Source organism: Arachis ipaensis, chromosome B09 (genome assembly GCF_000816755.2).
Source record: "Arachis ipaensis cultivar K30076 chromosome B09, Araip1.1, whole genome shotgun sequence".
Taxonomy (NCBI): Eukaryota; Viridiplantae; Streptophyta; class Magnoliopsida; order Fabales; family Fabaceae; genus Arachis; species Arachis ipaensis.
This window is the reverse complement of record NC_029793.2, coordinates 27,200,571-27,219,808: the sequence shown is the minus strand read 5'-3', so window position 1 is coordinate 27,219,808 and position 19,238 is coordinate 27,200,571. Positions and strand designations below refer to the sequence as shown.

The 19,238-nt window shown below is 35.7% G+C and overlaps 1 protein-coding gene across 1 annotated transcript; it reads left to right on the top strand.

Annotated features, from left to right (window-relative positions):
- LOC107615312 (extensin-1-like) lies at window positions 9,795–11,889 on the top strand. Its single transcript, XM_016317395.1, has 5 exons — window positions 9,795–9,802; window positions 10,040–10,111; window positions 10,200–10,260; window positions 10,302–10,418; window positions 11,512–11,889. Exons 1-5 carry the CDS (start codon window positions 9,795–9,797, stop codon window positions 11,887–11,889), a joined length of 636 nt encoding a protein of 211 aa, XP_016172881.1.

The following is a 19,238-nucleotide window of genomic DNA, read 5'->3' as shown; positions in this document are numbered from 1 at the left end:
ATGTGAATTTTGGAAAAGAGAAGTAAAGTTCTTAGGTCACGTGGTAAGTAAGGATGGAATTGTAGTGGATCCATCTAAGATTGAGGCAGTGACTGAGTGGAAGAGGTCGACGACCGTAACTGAGATCAAAAGTTTCTTAGGATTTGTTTGATACTATAGGAGGTTCATTAAAGGATTTTCACAAATTGCCTTGTCGAGATCAAAGTTGACGCGAAAGGAAGTTCCGTTTGTGTAGATGCCGGAGTGCGAAGAGAGTTTTAGACCTTGAAAGAAAGATTAACTTCAGCACCAGTACTTATCCTACCCGAGCCGAAGAACCGTTCGAAGTTTATTGCGATGCATCACTAAAGGGTTTAGGTTGCATGTTGATGCAACATCGTAACGTAGTGGCTTGTGCCTCACAGCAAGTGAGACTGCATGAAGTGAATTATCTGACGCATGACTTGGAGCTAGCAGCTGTGGTGTTTGCTTTAAAGATATGGAGACACTATTTGTAGGGGTTAAAGTTTAGTGTCTTCTCTGACAACAAGAGTTTGAAGTATGTTTTTTGTCAAAAAGAGTTGAATATGAGGCAGAGAAGGTGGATGGAGTTGATGAAAGACTACGATTTTGACTTGAATTATCATCCCGGAAAGGCGAATTGGTGGGGGATGCCTTGAGTAGGAAGTCTTTGAGTGTGGCATGGATGATGCTCAAGGAAGAGGAATTATTAAGTAAGTTTGCGAGTTTAAGGTTAGGAGTGGAGGATGTGGCCAAAGTTGTGGGTTTGAACCATTTGCAAATCACGAGTGACTTTAAGATTGAGATTAAGAAATTAGAAGAGAGTGAAGAGTTACAAAAAATGTTAAAGACTGTGGGACAAGGAAAATAGGAAGAGATTAAAAAGGATCAGGAAGGAATTTGGAGGTACAAGGAGAGAATTTGCGTACTAAGTGTGGAAAACTTGCGAAATGAAGTATTGTCTGAGGCTTATAAGAGTGGATTTTCCGTTCATCCTAGAGTTACTAAAATGTATCATGACTTGAAAAGAATGTTTTGGTGGCCCGGAATGAAGAGTGACGTGGCGGCGTATGTAGCTAAGTGTTTGACGTGTCAGAAAGTGAAAATTGAACATCAGAAGTCGTTTGGCATGTTACAACTATTAGAGGTTTCACAATGGAAATGAGAAGGCACCACTATGAATTTCATAACCAGTTTACCAATGACACGAGCTGGATTTGATGCGATTTGGGTGATTGTAGATTGGTTGACTAAATCAGCTCATTTTTTACCTATTCGAATGAAGTATTCCTTAGATGAATTGGCGAGAGTATATACTAAGGAGATTGTGAGATTACATGATGTGCCGACTACAATTGTATCGGATCGTGATCCCGGTTTCACTTTGAGGTTTTGAGGAGCCTTTTACAAGGCGTTTGGCACATGGTTGTGTCTGAGTACCGCTTATCATCCACAAACGGATGGACAATCCGAGAGAACAATTCAAACCTTAGAGGATATGTTGAGAGCATGTGTGTTGGATCAACTCGGCAGTTGGGATAGGTATATGCCATTAGTGGAGTTTGCCTATAAGAATACTTATCACGCGAGCATAGGGATGGCTCCTTATAAAGCGTTGCATGGACGGGAAGTGCTAATCACCTTTGTGTTAGTACCAGTGGCGGAGCTTAGTTCAGATAAGGGGGCCCCAAACTTTTTATAAAAAACTTAATAGTACTTTTTCAAAAGATAAAAAATAGTTCAATTGACTTAAATACTTTACTATGACTTAAACTATCTAATAAATTCAATAAACAACACTCTCTCTATCTTTAAGTTCAAATATAAAAAATTAGATATTTTTTATTTATTTAATTTAATATTATTTTATATTTTACTATTTATTTAATTTAATTTTTTATATGATAAAAAAAATAGAATATTCAATAAGTATTAATATTATTGTATTTGTATAAATTGATAAAAAAAATTCAATAAATATTATAAATTTTAATATTTGTTCTTCTAACTTCTTCTTTACATATTTTACAGGATATATATTAAAATTTTTATATAAAATAATAATGAAAAATCAAAGAATTGATTAAGAAGGAGAACATATAACTTTTACAATATCAACACCTGTAGATAGTTCTTCTACTTTAATGAATCACGAAGAAAGTGAGATATAACCTTCAAAAGTTTAAAAAGTTACATCTGATGACTTTAACCTTAACTTTTTGGAACAAGATCTTGAAAAACAGCTTTAAATTTGGCAATATCACCCAAACCAGGGAGATGAGATTAGACGAGCTTATCTTAAATGGGGTCCATATCAAAAATATTTTGACAATTATTTTCTATCTGCCCTCCCCCCCTCAAATTTTGTTTCAAGTTCCGCCACTGGTTAGTATGAACCTGGAGAATCAAGTGTGCTAGGTCCTGAATTGGTAGCTGAGATGATGGAGAAAATCAAGAAGATGAGAAGTAGAATTCTCACTGCATAAAATCGTCAAAGGAGTTCTGCGAATCAACGAAGAAAGCCGTTAGAATTTGAAGAGGGGTGAACATGTTTTCTTGAGAGTTACTCTCACGACGGGCATTGGACAAGAAACTAAAACAAAGAAGTTAAATCTTCGATACATTAGTCCATTTGAAATCTTGAAGAAGGTTGGTTCCGTGGTGTATCAAGTGGCTTTGCCACCAAATCTTTTGAACTTGCATGACATGTTCCACGTTTCACTATTATGGAAGTATACTCCAGACGCGTCTCATGTATTGGAGACCGAATCAGTTCAATTGAGAGAGAATTTGACTTTTCAAATTGCCCTGATACGTTTTGATGATGCGAGTGTTAAAAAGCTCCGTGGAAAAGAAGTTCACTTGGTTAAGGTAGCTTAGAGTCGATAGTCATTGAGGAACATACTTGGGAGTTGGAAGTCGATATGAGGAAGGACTATCCACAATTATTTACAGGTAACTAAATTTTGAGGACAAAATTTTAAATAAGGTGGGTATGATATAAAACTCAGTCAAATCGTAATTAATTATGTAATTAATTAAATATGGACAAAATGGTTAGCAAATTTAGCAATCGTAATTTGATAATTTAAATATGATATTTGGACTCAGTGAATTTTTTTAGTCAGAAAATATTGTTTTTTTTGCGTAAAAATGCACACTGGGAATTTACCGGCTGAAATTTGTCCAGTACTGCAATTGAGAAAATTTATTATGAGTGAGAAAGGTTAAAAATTAAAATTTGTAATTGAGATGAAAAAAATATTTAAAACTCACATTAAAACGCTAATCTTAAAAGTTTTGGCAAAAAATTGGACCCAACGGGCCATATATATGAACTGGGCCCAAATTAGGCCAAAGCACAGCATATATATACCCTTACTAAAGCCATTTCAGCACCACCACCCTATTCATTTATGTTCCAATGCTAAAATGAATGAAGAGAAGGGAGAAGAGAGAAACCCTAACCTTTAAAACATTCAATCCACCATAAATTTCTCTATGGTGCTCCGATTGTCGCACAGTTTACGGCTACGTGAAACCCTCGTCATCCTCTACATTTATATCCAAAAAGATTGGTAAGATTTTTGAGTTCTTATACCCCATTTTCACAGTATATTATATTTTCGAGTTTAAGCTTTGGGTTTTGAGAAATTTTGTGATTTTGGTTGTTTATGAGTGCTCTAGTATGTGCCGTTGGTGAGTTTCATTAATCAATTTTGTGGGTTAAGCTAAGAAATCCTCATACCCTTGTGATTCATGAATTTTATAAACCCTAAGTTGATATATGTATGAAATTGTGTATATTAGAGTATTGGGTGCTTTTGGGTACACATTTGGGACTTGGAAATTGCTTGTGGAAGCATTCGGTGGAGTTTGGAGCGGAGACTTAGTGAAATTTCACAAGTAGAAATTTTGATTTTGACTTCCAAAGAGGTACGGTTTTAGTTTCATTTAAGTTCCATATAATGTAGTATGAAATCCTAGGCTAGATGCCCCTAGGATTACGTTTGAATTGTGTTTTTTTATGGATTTAATATGTGTGGATAATATGTTGTGATAATTAATGATTTAGATGAGAATAGTGTGATGATGCATAGTTGATGTGTTGTTGGAATTGGTGTTGGGTAGTGAATTATGCAATTATGAGTTATATATATGTTGAATTGATGAATATTCGACCAGATGTTGTGAATTTTTGGCCGGAGGCCATGGTAAGTTGCTGAATGTATTGTGTGAATGATGTTTGAAATTAAATGGAATTTGATCATGAATGTATGAAAAGTTGGAATTATTGATAGGATATTGGGAATTGAGGATTGAGATGCCAAGTGGATAGAATTTGAGTTGAAATAAATAAATGATGTAGGTTTTGAATTTGGTTGAGTGTGAATATGTGAATTGAGTTGGTTTGGGTTCATTTTGTTGATTGAAAATGGCTGAGGCTTGTGAATTTTTGGAAAATTGGTAAATTCGACTTTTTAGTAAAAACAGATTATTCATAAACTTCGGCGGGCCATAACTCAGTCCTCGATATTGAAAATTTTACAAAACTAGATTTTTATGAAAATTTATTTATCGATCTTTCCAACGGTTCAAGAATGGATGAAAAATGAATTTTGTACAAAAAGATATGAAGGTTTAAAAATTGGGTTCAAAAATTGAAAATTTCACTTATCAGCATTTTGAAATTATGCAACATTATGCGTACGCAGATGTGCCACGCGATGTGGAAGTTGCGCACTGACCAGATTCCCACATACGCAGAGGGAGGCAATGCGTATGCAGAAGTGCCAAAATTGCAAACTTGCGTACACGGACGTCGTACGCTACGTGAGCGAATCCCATTGCCCAAACCATCCGCGTATGCGAACATGTACATGCATACGCGACTTTGTCAAATTTACACTCATGCGAACGCAAGCATGTGCATGTGTACGCGACTTTGTCAATTTTTCTGAAAAGTGAATTTTTTAGTTTTTAACCATTCTTTTAGCCTTCTAACCCTTTATAAACCTCGATAAGAGTATAGAGCCGATGTAATTAAGGATAGAGGAGTTAGAATTGAGAATTAATGAGATGAGTTAGTGAATTGAATGAGAGGAACAAATTATGAGATGATGTATGATGAGAATGAATGCGATGATTGATTGTGAAGATGAATGGATGATGATGGATGAGTTTAATTAAGATTGAATATGATTTGAGATGAGATTGATAAAAAGAATGATAATGATTGTGAGATTGATATTGAACATGATTCTGATTGTGATATACTGGCCTGGGTAGATGCAGAGGCATTGATCCACTTGCTCCGGACTTGGTTTGAATCTCTTGGGATAGATGCAGAGATTCGCCCTCACTTGCTCCTGGTAGAGAATGATTTGAGATTTGAGAAATTATCTACGTTTCAGATTTCTTTGGGTAGATGCAGTGGGTCGGCTCCACTTGTTCCTTGTTGAGATCCGAGATTCTGTTGACCCTTCGACGCAAGTTGTGACCAGGCACTTAAACCCTTTGACCCTTTCAGATTTCACTTATGCAGTATTTATTTGGCACTTTTACCATACTTGGAACCTATGGATCCGGGGTGGTTCTCATTCCATATATATCTCTTATTTTTCAGATGTAGGTCAAGGTGCTCAGCAGTGAGTTGTGATTCATCTGAAAGATGACGAAGATCATTGAATTCTGCTTTACTTTTGTTTATAATCTCCTTGTACTTATTTTGAAAAACTTATATTATGTATTCATGCCTTTTGAAAACTTGCCTATAGAGGCCTTTATGTATCTTTTGGGAGAGATAGGAGATATTGTTGTCAAACTGATTTTATTCTGTATCCTAGCTGGCCTAAACTTCGCAGGTCGCGACTAGTGGCTAATTACTTATATTATATATTTATATCATGTCTTTATCTTATCCTTCTTTACTTCTTTATCTCTATATCACTTTCCAAACGCGCTTTATCTTCTGTTTTATCGATACATGAGTGTTTCGATTTGTGATTTTATTTTACTCATTTTTAGGCTTCTAGTTTAATACTTCCTTTCAACTTATATGTATATTTATGTATTATAATCCATCTTGAGAGTCGTACCACCTTATTATCATGGACTTATGACTCGAATATAATGATTTGAATATTAGGGATAACAAATGAGGGCATGCCTACGTAACATAATGGAGTTAAGTATACCTTAGTCTTTGTCCAAACCACGCTGCATCCCGTAATGGGTTTGATAAATTTCATTTTACCGTGTCAATTTTTGCATGTAAAACCCGACTGATTAATAAATATTTAATCAGAAAAATTAGAAAATAGAATTTTATAGTTTAATGTGATAGAGTAAATTAAAACAAGAATTTTGACACTAATTTTTAAAGAATTTGGTCCAAAATTGAGTCGAACGGGCCAAATTAGTCGAACCAGGCCCAAAACGGGCTCGTGGGCCCAACTAACCCACTTAACTTAGTGAGCTTCAGCTCACTCTCTCCCTCATTCAGCAAGCACGCTGAAACCATACATACAAGGGAAGAACACTCTTCCAAAAACATAAACCCTCACTTGATAATTAAATCCACATAACTTTTGATCTGGAGCTCCAATCGCCGCACTGTTTATGGCCACGCGACCACAACGTTGAGCTCTACAAAGCCCAATATATTATAAGGTATGGAAAGCACTTCTGTGTTTCAGTTTCCTCCTCCCTAAATTTTGAATTTAATGAACAATTATGTTAAAAATTGTTTAATTTCGGTGTTTAGGTTCGAATTAGCTTGCGAGTTTTATTGGGTGTGACTCACTTGAGCTGTGGGAAAGGTAAGAACCCTAACTCTCTTGTGAAATTGTTGAGATTTTGAGTTTAGAGATTAATTATAGTGATATATATGGTTTAGATTGAATGTTGTTGGTAAGAAAATCAACTGGAGGTCAAAACTTGTGATATTGGAGCTTAATTGAGGTCTTGGAAGCTTAGAGTGGGTTTTTGGTACCGAAAAATATGTTTAGGAGATGTTGAGCCTTGAAAGTTTGAGGAAAAAGTGAATTGAAAGTGTTTTGGGTTTGATTAGGGAATCGGCCAAGGTATGGTTTCGGTTTCTCGTATCTAAAGTATAATGTATTGTGAAAACTTAGGCTAGTGACCCTAGGATAGGAATTGAATTGTTAATGTTGATGGTTGGTTGAAATGGATTGTATTGATTATGTGATTAATGTTTGGAGGTTGCGACTGAAGATCTTCTTGATGAGTATCTAATTGAATGTGATATTGATTTGTATGTATAGTGGTTGATGAAATTGAGTACTGTTAGAACTTGAGATATGGAATGATGTTTGATATGGTATGTTGTTTGAAATTGAATTATTGATTTGAGATTGGTTAAAAGTGGAGGATTGGTGGGTTGTGGATTGAATAAGAAAGTTGAAAATATGAGTTGAGAGTGGTTTGATGCTGAATGGCTAAGGTTTGGGGTTGATTTTAAAAGGGTTGGAATTGGTATGTTTATTTATTAAGTTTTATGAAAACTATGATTTTGACCCAACTTTGGCAGAGCATAACTTGGTCTCTGGACCTTCGATTTGTATCAAACTTTTTTAGAAAGAAAATTTTGGTTCGAGATGTTTATGCCGTTCGAAGAACAGAGGAAAAATGTTTTGAAACAAGAAAGTTATACATGATCAAAGTTTGGGGTACAAAACTGAAATCTTGGATTTAACAGCTTTTTGAAGCTTCTGCTATACATGTGTACGCGAATCCCCATCTTACACGGCCATTCGTTTCTGTTTGGTGTGCATGCGTATGCGGGCAGGTGCCGCGTACGCATCATAGGCCAAATGGGACCTCGCGTACGCGGGCACACGGCTGTGTATGCGGACATTCGTCTCTGTCCAGTGTACTTGCATATGTGGACAAGGGATGCGTACGCATCTTGAGAAAAACTGTGTTCCCGCGTATGCGTGACATGGTTCGCGTACACAGAGCCCTAATTTCTTCCAAATTTTAATTTTTGATTTCTAAGACATTCCTCCAGCTTTTAAAACCCTATTTTCTCTTTCTAAAGCCTGATAGGTTGTTTTTGGGTAATGAAGTATGATGAGGGCAGTGAGGAAGGTAACTTGATATTGATCATAAAAGTTTACTGATGATGATGGTGGAAGTGCTGTTTATGATATGGGCCGGATGGCTGTGTTGGTAATGAATTATGGCTGATTATGAATTATGCTATGAGCTGAATGGCTATATTGATATTGAATTATGGCTATATAATTGTTGATTGATAATGTGATTGTTGTGCTTCCAAATATCTGAGATATAAGTTTTCCTGGGTGAAAGCAGTGGCTAGCCACCACGTGCTCTAAGTTGAGACTCGATACTCTATTGACCCTATGTCGTAAGTGTGGCCGGACACTGTGAGAGTTTCGGATGAGCTCGCCCCCGTGGATAAACACCAGTGTGGGTGTTATATGATTATGATTGAGAATTACTCGAGTTAGGGATACACGAAAGAGGGACAGTCCAATGGTTAGCTACTAGAACTTGTCGGGTTGGCTTTATAACCAACAGATGAGACTCATCAGCCAATAGTACAGGCATGCATGATATGCATCTATGTGTTTGTTTGGTATGCCTTATTTGAATTGCCTAATTGATTGCATAAACTATTTGTTACCTGTTTATTTGCTGTATGTGCTTTTTACCTGTGATTTTTCTTGTATGTAATAATTGTATTTGTAACAATTGATTTCGGTGGTGGTTGGGAGGTTCAGAGGAGTTGGAAAGGGGAGTTTTAGATTGACTGAAGACCCTTAGCTAGTCCTATTTTATTTTATGGTTTAGTTTTATTTATAAGATTTAATTCATATAACGGAAGTTCTAAGATTGCCTTTGGCTTTTCCAAGACATTATATGTTAGATATATGGGCACTGTTACCATGCTGAGAACCTTTGTTTCTCACCCCATACATATTTTGTGATTTTCAGATGTAGGACGTAAGGCACCTCGCTGAGGCATGCTGGAATCTGATTTCAAAGATCTTTGTGCTTTTAGGGCTTATTTTGGTTATATGTATATATGTAGCTACTTATTATCTCCACTAATTATGTATATGATGTATTAACTTCCTCTTAGAGGTGATTTTGGAGAAACAGGTTCTGTAAACTTTGTATTTTGGGTTCTTTTGGGTCCTCTTATATAAATATGTTCTCTGGCCGATTTATCTTCGTGAGCCGAGTCTTGAGCTTTGTTAGCTGTATTTTGGAACTCTTTTGTTTGTTACCATGATAGCTTATACTTACCTTGCTCTGTATACGCTGTCATTTCGTGAGTGTTGCGCTTTTTAAAATAACGATTTTGCTTTACCCCTTTTCTTCAAAGGCTCCTAATTATAAAACCTTTTTCAAACTACATTATATATATATATAATTTTACTTTTAGAGATCGTAATGGCTCACCACCTCTGTTTTATGACTTAATCATAAGACTTTGTGTGGTAGGGTGTTACAGTGCGCAAAAGCATAGAGGTTATTATCAAGTTATTTGCACACATTTTACTGTATTGTGTCTTTTTCAAATGTATTTCATGTTTATAGGCAGGGTTCAAAGGGATAAAGGATGGGATCTAATGAGAAGTAGAAAAATCAAGAGTTGCAACAGATCATAAGAATCCGAGAATGAATAACCAAAAAAGCAAAAATTTGACCAAAAAGAAAAAGAGCAGAACAACGAAGAGACCAACAATGACAAACCCCATAAATCCCAAAAGTCTGTTCGAACTTTCAAGAAATGGAAAAAGATGGCAAGGTAAGAGGTACATCAGTATGATGTACCTGTAAGCATGGTAAAAGGAAGATTGACAAGGATAGTGACAACATTTTTGCACATGAGAAATCTCAATCAAAGAAGCTACACAACATTTTCAACTCAGTTACAGTAGAAGCAGCAGGGGCAGCCCTACTGGTCACAATGAAGATTCTTAGCTGGAACTAGCATAGGCTTGGAAACCTATGGACAGTAAGAGCTTTAAAATAAGCTCTTTAGGCAGCAAGCTCCTAATCCTGGTTTCCTAATGGAAAACAAGGCAAAAGGTAGTAGAAATGAACATGTTTCAAGGTAGAGGAGGCATGGGGAATGTTTTGGGTATTAATTATGATGGAGATGACAGATAGAGATTGTGAGCGTTATCCATTTTGTGAGATAGTACTTTGGAACTGGAGATGTTCTCTACATCAACTAATGATATAGATACAATGCTTCAGAAGGTATGAGAACCTCATTTTTGGAGGGCAATTGGCTTTTACAGCTATTTGAAGGCTTCGAACAAGCAAAACACATGGAAACTTCTAAACACTTTTGGAGCGGTTGGCCAACCGCCACTATCTCCCAGAACTTGTGTAGTGCGAACTTGCTACAAGAAGAGGTATTTAGTTGTTGGGTATGAAATCGGTAAACACGCATAAGATTATGAGATGGAGGTAATGAATCATTTTTTTTTTAAATTTTCTTGAATCTTAAATAAAAACTTAAAAATTTTTCAAGGCTTAAATATGTAGCGGAATATGTCAAAGAAAGTTCGAAAGTTTTTTATTAATTTCTTTAAAACATATTATGACATACACAAATATTAAAACATACTTTCTGAGATTTAAATTGACATTAAAAAGCTTTTGAAAATATTTTCTGTGATATCTTAGGTAAAGTTAAAACACACTTCTAAACAAATGTAAATAAACAGCTTTAAACTAAAGAGATAAGAGTTTCGAACGTAATGAAAAACTAGCAACATTATTTGTTCCCCAAAGAATTAGTAATTCATAGTGATCATGAATACTTAAAAAGGACAAGGCGCATGCTAAATAAAGAGGCAGGTCAAATGGGTTAAGTTTTTAGAACAATTCTCATATGTCATTAAGCATACAAAAAAAAAAAAGAAAAACACAGCGATAAATATTTTATCTAAGAGTCATACATTAGTTTCAGCTCTTAAAATTAAAATGGTGCTCCGTTCCTAAATTTTTCTTCTTTCCATAATTTTTTTCACCTTCAGCATTTTTATCAAAACAAGGGTTGTCCAAAAAAAAAAGATTTTCTATATTGCTAAGCTTTAGACTTTGATAACTTTTTACCATTACCATCATAACCAACTTTAATACCAATAGAACTAGTAAAATCAAATATACAAGTTTATATACATCATAAAAAAATTGAACTTTGCCAATTTATTATCTCCAAAAATCACAAAATAAATGAACATTTTAAATAATTATTAGTCACAGTTTGAATCAAGACATAAAAGTAAAAGAAGTTTGAATTTGGTGTACTTCAAACCTAGGTTCATAAAATTGTAATAATTTTAATTCTGTAATTAAACATATTTCTTTTGTTTCTCCTATTTCTTATGTTTTGTGTATGATCCAGAAAGAGTTTTGGCTGCAAGCAATCCCACAGCCCAGAAGAGTAGGCCTCATACGAGATTCGCTAGTGCACCTCCTACACTCGCCAATGTTGCTTAGGCTAATGGTACCATTGTTGTTCTGGTGCCTCCTCACCCCTCTGCTAATGGAGTTACTCCACCTCCCATTCCTGCCTTCCGACCACCACCCCCCCCTCAAGCAGCAGCATTTCAGCCAATGCCAAGAGCAGGGCAACCAGCATGGCATCAACAGCAGCCTAGACTCCCGCCTGGAATGCCCCCACCTCAGGTTCAGCAATTCCAGCCACCTCCACAAGCTGTTTCGGCTCTTCCACCACCAACAGGAATGGTAAGTCAACCACCTGTTTGGCGACCACAACCACTGCCGCTACAACAACACGATGGACGACCTATGGCATATCCTCAACCCTCAATGCCTCCACCACCTTCCTATAGCCAGATGCCGCCACCTCAATGAAGGAATTCAACCCTTTTGGAAGGATCCAGTGTCCTATTATATTGAATTTTGCTACTGATTTTTAGCGTTATGTTTCTTAATTAATGTGGTATTAGATACAGGTGCTATCGACATCCTTGACACTAGAACAGATAACAATATAATTATAGTCCAAAGGAGAGATGCTCAACTCTTTAGCCTTGGATTTGATATTGTTTTTAAGTAACTAATTTTCTAGAGTTCTTTCAAGCAATGGTGAATTGTGAAGGTGAATGAAAAATAGGAAGTAAATATCCAATCTGGCCAGTTTTATTTCTACAATAGACTAAGCCTTCCCTATCAAAAGAACAAGTGACAATGCGAACTTAATCTTTGCTTTGCGAGATTCATTAGGTCTTCTAAATCTAATAGTGAAGTCCGTTAAGATCAAGCAGAGTGAGTTTTTGTCACGTGAACCCTGTGAGGTGCGTGTGATGTGCGAATTCATAGTTGTCAAAACCGAACTGGTAATTGAGTTGGTAATATTATTGGTTTACTAGTTCACTTGTTTAACCAGTAGATTATTGGTTGAATCGGCATATAAAATTAAAATAATATAACTTAATTTAACTATACTTTTTTTTTATTATATATCAATTGAATAGCATATTTATTACTAAAAAATATCATTATTTAGTGACAAGTTGAACACTGTGCCATTTATAAATGCATAGAGTGTGCAATAATAAGCATTACAAGCCTTCCAACTAATTCATATTGTTTTTATTTTATGGGTGAAAGTCTACTATAACCCAAAATGGAATAAGCAGCTTTATAAATGCTCCATGTAAAACACATAAAAATAGTAAATAATTAACTAATAAATTAATTATTAACCTAAAAAATTAGAAAATAAAATTTTATAGTTTAATGAGGAAGAGTTAATTAAAATAAAAAATTTTATATTAATTTTAAAGAATTTGGCCTAAAATTGGGTCGAATGGATTGAACAGAGCCAACCAAGCTCAAAGGCAATTCACGTTAAACTCAAACGGGGATAAGAAAAGGGATTTTTCAAACTCTTGGCGAAATTTCAATTTCACATATCTTTCGATCCCGAGCTCTGATTGACGAGCCGTCAGTGGCCACGCGTTCATCTTGGCATTCTCTACAAAACCCATCAATTTGGTAAAAAATCACATTTTTTCACCTAGTTCTCTCCTCTTCAATTCGTGATTTTGAGTTTTAGTATTGAGAGATTTTGTAATTTTGATGGTTTAGGGATACTCTAGCGGTGGATAATCACCAAATTTTGTCCATTTAACTCGTGGGTAACGGTAAAGAAACCCTAACCCTTGTGAATTAGTGATTTAGTGAGCTCAATGTTGATTATTATAATATTGTATGAATTAGATCGTGTATCTTATTGAATTGGAGTTGAATTGGTGGATATTGAAAGCTTGGAATTAAATCCTGGGAGCTGGAAATTCAATTAGTGAGGAGTTAAATTGGTTTCTCGTAGTTAACATTTAATGTCATGTGAAAATTTAGGCTAGAAGACCTTAAGATTGGAATGAACTGAATGAATCATTAATAGATTGTGTATATGGTATATAATGTGTGTATAAAGGATGAATGAAGTTGCATGAGTTGGATTATGATTCTAATGAGTATAAATTAATAATGATTCTTAATGTGTTGAGGGTTGATGTTTGGTTTGGTGGTTGGGACCCTTGAAGGGTGGCAAAAGTCCAAGTTTTAGAGGAGATGCTGTCGAAATTTTTATGAAAATAGAAGGTTTCGTTTGAAGTCGTTATTTAAAAAGACTTAGATTTTTAAGAATTTTATAATTTGATTTCGAATTATTAAGAAAAGGATTACGTTTTGAGATTGCTTTATTTAGAAAAGAATGGATTGTATTTTGAGTATGAATTGTTAATGAACAAAATGGGAGATCTGATAATAAGAAATGAAGATTGATGAGAATTGATTTTTAAGTATAATTGTTGAATGAATATGAATGAATTATAATGATAATGAGATGATGAATAAATTGAGACACCAGGTAAGATGTGGTGGCGTTGTCCACTCGCTCCGAGTCAGTGATAAAGTTGTATGAGATGAGAAAGAAAAATTATGAAAAAGCGAGTTAATTATAGAATTTCGAATGAACATGATAAATGAGGATGACTAATGATGAAATAATTATGAATTATACTTAATGTTTTACTTGAGATTGTATGAATTCTAGAATGAGATACCTGTGTAGTAGCAAGGATTGTCATTCATCCCACTTGCTCCGGGTCAATATTTCATATTTGATAATAATGATGATTGATTTAGACTGAATGAATGTATGTTTGTGATACCTGGACAGTAGCAAAGATTGTGGTTCATTCCGCTTGCTCCAGGTCAGGGACTATGACGCCTGGGTAGTAGCAGCAGTAGTGGATTATTCCACTTGCTCCAGGTTGAGCTGTTAAATCCCTTTTGTATTCTCTTTTTAGTCCCAGTTGTAGCCTTCGTGACTTAATATAGATACCGGTGCGGTGGTTAGGAAGCGTCCATTCAAATTAGTAGCTTCTTGAGAAGCAAGTCATAATCGGGTAACGAATCTTTTCCACCCGCTTGGGTAGTAGCAGTAGTAGTGGTTCTTCCACTCGCTCTGGGCTAAGCGGGTAGTAACAAGGGGGTTGTAGCTCAATCTGACTTGCTCCGCAATGGGTATTTCTGTCCATGGTTAGCTACCAGGATGTGTCAGATTGGCTATATAACCGACAGATGATATCATCAACCATAGGGGAGGCATACATTATATGCATATCTTGTTTTGTTAGGTTGTGCGTTAATTGGGTTTGCTTATGTGATTATTATGCTTACCTGCTATATATGCTATCTTCCATATCTGTATTCAACTTGTGTTTGCATTGTTTGCTTGCTTGTCTGTGTGGTTCCACCAGAGTTGGAGGTTTTGGAGGAAAGTAGACGACGGAGGGTTTCAGTTAGAGTTTACTTAAGATTTAGAGACTTAGATGACCTACCCTATTTATGGTTTACAATTTATTATCTTTAATTTTTATAAACTGAGTGTTAAAGTTCTAGGATCGCCTCTGGCTTTCTCGGGACATTATATGTTAGTTATGTGGGCACCGTTACCATGCTGAGAACATCCAGTTCTCACCCCATACATATTCTGTGGTTTTTAGATGCAGGACATGAGGCACATCGCTGAGGCATACCCAAACTTTCTGCACATGAAGAACTTTACTCGTTTGGGGTTTCATTTTGGGTTTTAGATGCACATGTATATAGTTATATATCTCCACTGTATATATATGTTATATTTTGTCCCTCTTAGAGGTTGATTTGGAGAAATAAGTTCTGTAAGCTGATTCTGATGTATAGATGTATATATGTATATATGCTCTGTCCGGTTTTAACTTCGCGAGCCAGGTCAGAAGGTTTGTTATCTATATCTTGAAACTCCATTGTATTACCCATTTTTGTTTTACTCTTACCTTGCTTCAGTTACGCTAACGTTTAAGTGAGTGTTGCATTTCTGTTTAACATTTTATTTTAACTTTTTTTCAAAGGCTCCTTGATAAAATTTTCTTTCAACTATATTATATACATAACTTTTAAAGGTCGTAATACCTCACTAACTCAGTCTTATGACTTAAGCATAAGATTAAGTGTGGTAGGGTGTTACATTATGGTATCAGAGTAGTTCGTTCCTGTAGAGCTTGAGGGACGGACTGGCTATGCTTCTGAGCATACTTTGGCTGTGTGTACATTCTATTTAGGATGTCTGCTTGACATATATAGCATAAATGTTCATAAGCATTACCTTTGGAGATTCGAAGTACTAAACTTGAGATATTAAGACTGGTCTCCTTAAAATCAATTGTTCGGTGTGGTTAGGACCCAAAGGACGTCTTGTGGATGCGAGTGAGGTGATACGGTTGATTTTTTCGGTTGCTGCTGTGAAAGCTACTGCTGAAGAAATGGAGCATGAAAATTGCGAGGACATTGGGACCATTAGATTGAGAATGAGAAGTTGCATGAGATAAGCCATTGCGGAGATCGGCTGAAAGTTGAGGTAATTGCAATAACCAAAATTATAGAGCAGTGTGTGACTGGAGAATACCGCATTCATTCATAGCCTAAGATAGGGATGAAAACTCAAAACTGGAAATGTCAAACTTAGTATTAGACTTAGAACCAAATCGAATCGTTCAAAGTAGGGTATTGCCGTTAGAGCTTGCAAAGTTTAGTGATGGATTTGATTGGCGTTGCACGAATGATCAAGACTCTTAGAGATAAACGAATCAGAGTGCGACAACAGAAGCACGTAGATTAGGAAGACCTTAAGGCTACTATACGTTAAGATAAGAAGGAGGACTATTCTCATGAACTCACGTGGCGGACGATATTTTTGAGGGCGAAAATTTCTGTTAGGGGGATAGAATGTAAAACCCATAAAATTAGTAAATAATTAACCAATAAATTAATTATTAACCCAAAAAAACTAGAAAATAAAATTTTATAGTTTAATGAGGTAGCGCTAATTAAAATAAGAATTTTGATAATAATTTTAAAGGATTTGTATCAAGATTAGGCCGAAACCAAGTGAACCGGGCCCATATTAGGCTCAAGGTCCAGCCCATTACTACCTAATAAAAATGGCTTCAGCCATCTTCTCTCTCGCTCAAAGGCAATTCACTTTAAACTCAAACAGGGAGAAGAAAAGGGATTTTCCAAACCCTTGGCAAAATTTCAATCTCACATATCTTTCGATCCGGAGCTCTGATTGACGAGCCGTCAGCGGCCATGCGTTCATCTCAAAATTCTCTACAAAACTCACCAAACAATTTGGTAAGAGAATCACGTTTTTTCACCTAGTTCTCTCCTCTTCAATTCATGATTTTGAGTTTTAGTATTGAGAGATTTTGTGATTTTGATGGTTTAGGGATACTCTAGCAGTGGATAATCACCGGATTTTGTCCATTTGACTCATGGGTAATGGTAAGGACTTCCTAACCCTTGTGAATTGGTGATTTAGTGAGTTCAATATTGATTATTATGATATTGTATGAATTAGATCGTGTATCTTATTGAATTGGAGTTAAATTGGTGGATATTGGAAGCTTGGAATTAAATTCTGAGAGTTGAAAATTCAATTGGTGAGGAGTTGAAGCTTTGTAACTTGAGAAACGGTCGATAATTAAGGTGTTCTGGACTTAAGAAGAAATCGGCCATGGTATGATTTTGGTTTCTCGTAGTTAATATTTAATGTCACGTGAAAACTTAGGCTAGAAGACCTTAAGATAGGAATGAACTGAATGAATTATTGATGGATTGTGTATATGGTATATAATGTGTGTATAAAAGATGAATGAATTTGTATGAGTTAGATTATAATTCTGATGAGTATAAATTAATAATGATTGTTAATATGTTGAGAGTTGATGTTTGGTGTGGTGGTTAGGACCCTTGAAGGATGGCAAAAGTCCAAGTTTTAGAAGAGATGCTAACGAAATTTTTATGAAAATAGGAGGCTTCGTTTGAAATAGTTATTTAGAAAGATTTAGATTTTTAAGAATTTTATAATTTGATTTTGGGTTATTGAGAAAAGGATTACGTTTTGAGATTGCTTTATTTAGAAAAGAATGAATTGTGTTTTTAGTATGAATTGTTAATGAACGAAATGGGAGATCTGATAAAAAGGAATGAAGGTTGATGAGAATTGATTTTTAAGTATAATTGTTGAATGAATATGAATGAATTATATTGATAATGAGATGATGATGAATGAGTTTGAATTGAGATGATAATGACTTATTGTGATATATATATATACACACACACACACACATGAATACTGATGGGGAAGTAGGAATGTTCTTATTAACAATAGGCTAACTCTGATCCACGTGAATATTGGTATAACATTATTATTTCTGTTCTTTGTAAATATTTAAAGCTGATTCCCAGATCTGGAAGTACAGGTTGTTTCTTCTTATCATTTATATGGTTGTAGCAGTAAGACCCGTTGTTAGGGTAGTAAGTCTAACTTGTTTGATTTCATGTAAATGATAAGAATAAAACACTAAGAGTTCCTAATGGCTATGGATCTAGAAAATTAAGCTTTGAGTTCTTCAAAAAAAAAGGGTTAAAATCCATTATTCATTGGCTGAGTGGTAGTCTATTGTTAATCGGCATATTACTACGGAACCAAAGGAGGGCAATGATATCAGTTAGTTTAAAAAATGTCTTTTTTCCGCAGCCTCTCTCGTCGTTTTACACATAGTCCTTCTTCTTCCCACACGAAATCTAACGTTCTTTCTGAGAAAGTTACTCGTCCTGAGGAACTCTCTCCAAAACATAACATCTTCGAAGAAGAAGTATGCTTCGAAGATATCAATCAGGCTATAGACAACTGAAAAATACCTAATATTCCCCTGGATGAACTATACGTTCCTGAAGAAACCAAGCGTGCCGGCAGATCTGATTATATTATCAAAACTGCCGAAAACAGTATTCCTCTTGGACCAGAATCTGGTGAGGAATTCCACCTTTTAAACAAATAATCCATCCAAGAACATGTCCGCAAATACAAATATTTTCATATAGGATGTTGATGAGCGGATAATTTATACGCTTTTTGGCATTGTTTTTAGTATGTTTTTGGTAGGATCTAGTTACTTTTAGGGATGTTTTCATTAGTTTTTATGTTAAATTCACATTTCTGGATTTTACTATGAGTTTGTGTGTTTTTCTGTGATTTCAGGTATTTTCTGGCTGAAATTGAGGGACTTGAGCAAAAATCAGATTCAGAGGTTGAAGAAGGACTGCTGATGTTGTTGGATTCTGACCTCCCTGCACTCAAAGTGGATTTTCTGGAGCTACAGAACTCGAAATGGCGCGCTTCCAATTGCGTTGGAAAGTAGACATCCAGGGCTTTCCAGAAATATATAATAGTCCATACTTTGGCCAAGAATAGATGACGTAAACTGGCGTTCAACGCCAGCTTTCTGCTCAAATCTGGCGCCCAGCGCCAGAAAAGGATCCAAAACCAGAGTTGAACGCCCAAACTGGCACAAAAACTGGCGTTCAGCTCCACAAATGGCCTCTGCACGTGAAAAGTTAAGGCTCAGCCCAAACACACACCAAGTGGGCCCCGGAAGTGGATTTATGCATCAATTACTTACTCATGTAAACCCTAGTAGCTAGTTTATTATAAATAGGACCTTTTACTATTGTATTTGACATCCTGGATCCTGGATTATATTTTGATCCTGTGATCACGTTTTGGGGGCTGGCCATCTCGGCCATGCCTGACGAAGTTGTGAACCATGGTATTGGCACCATGTTCTTGGCGCCATTGCCAG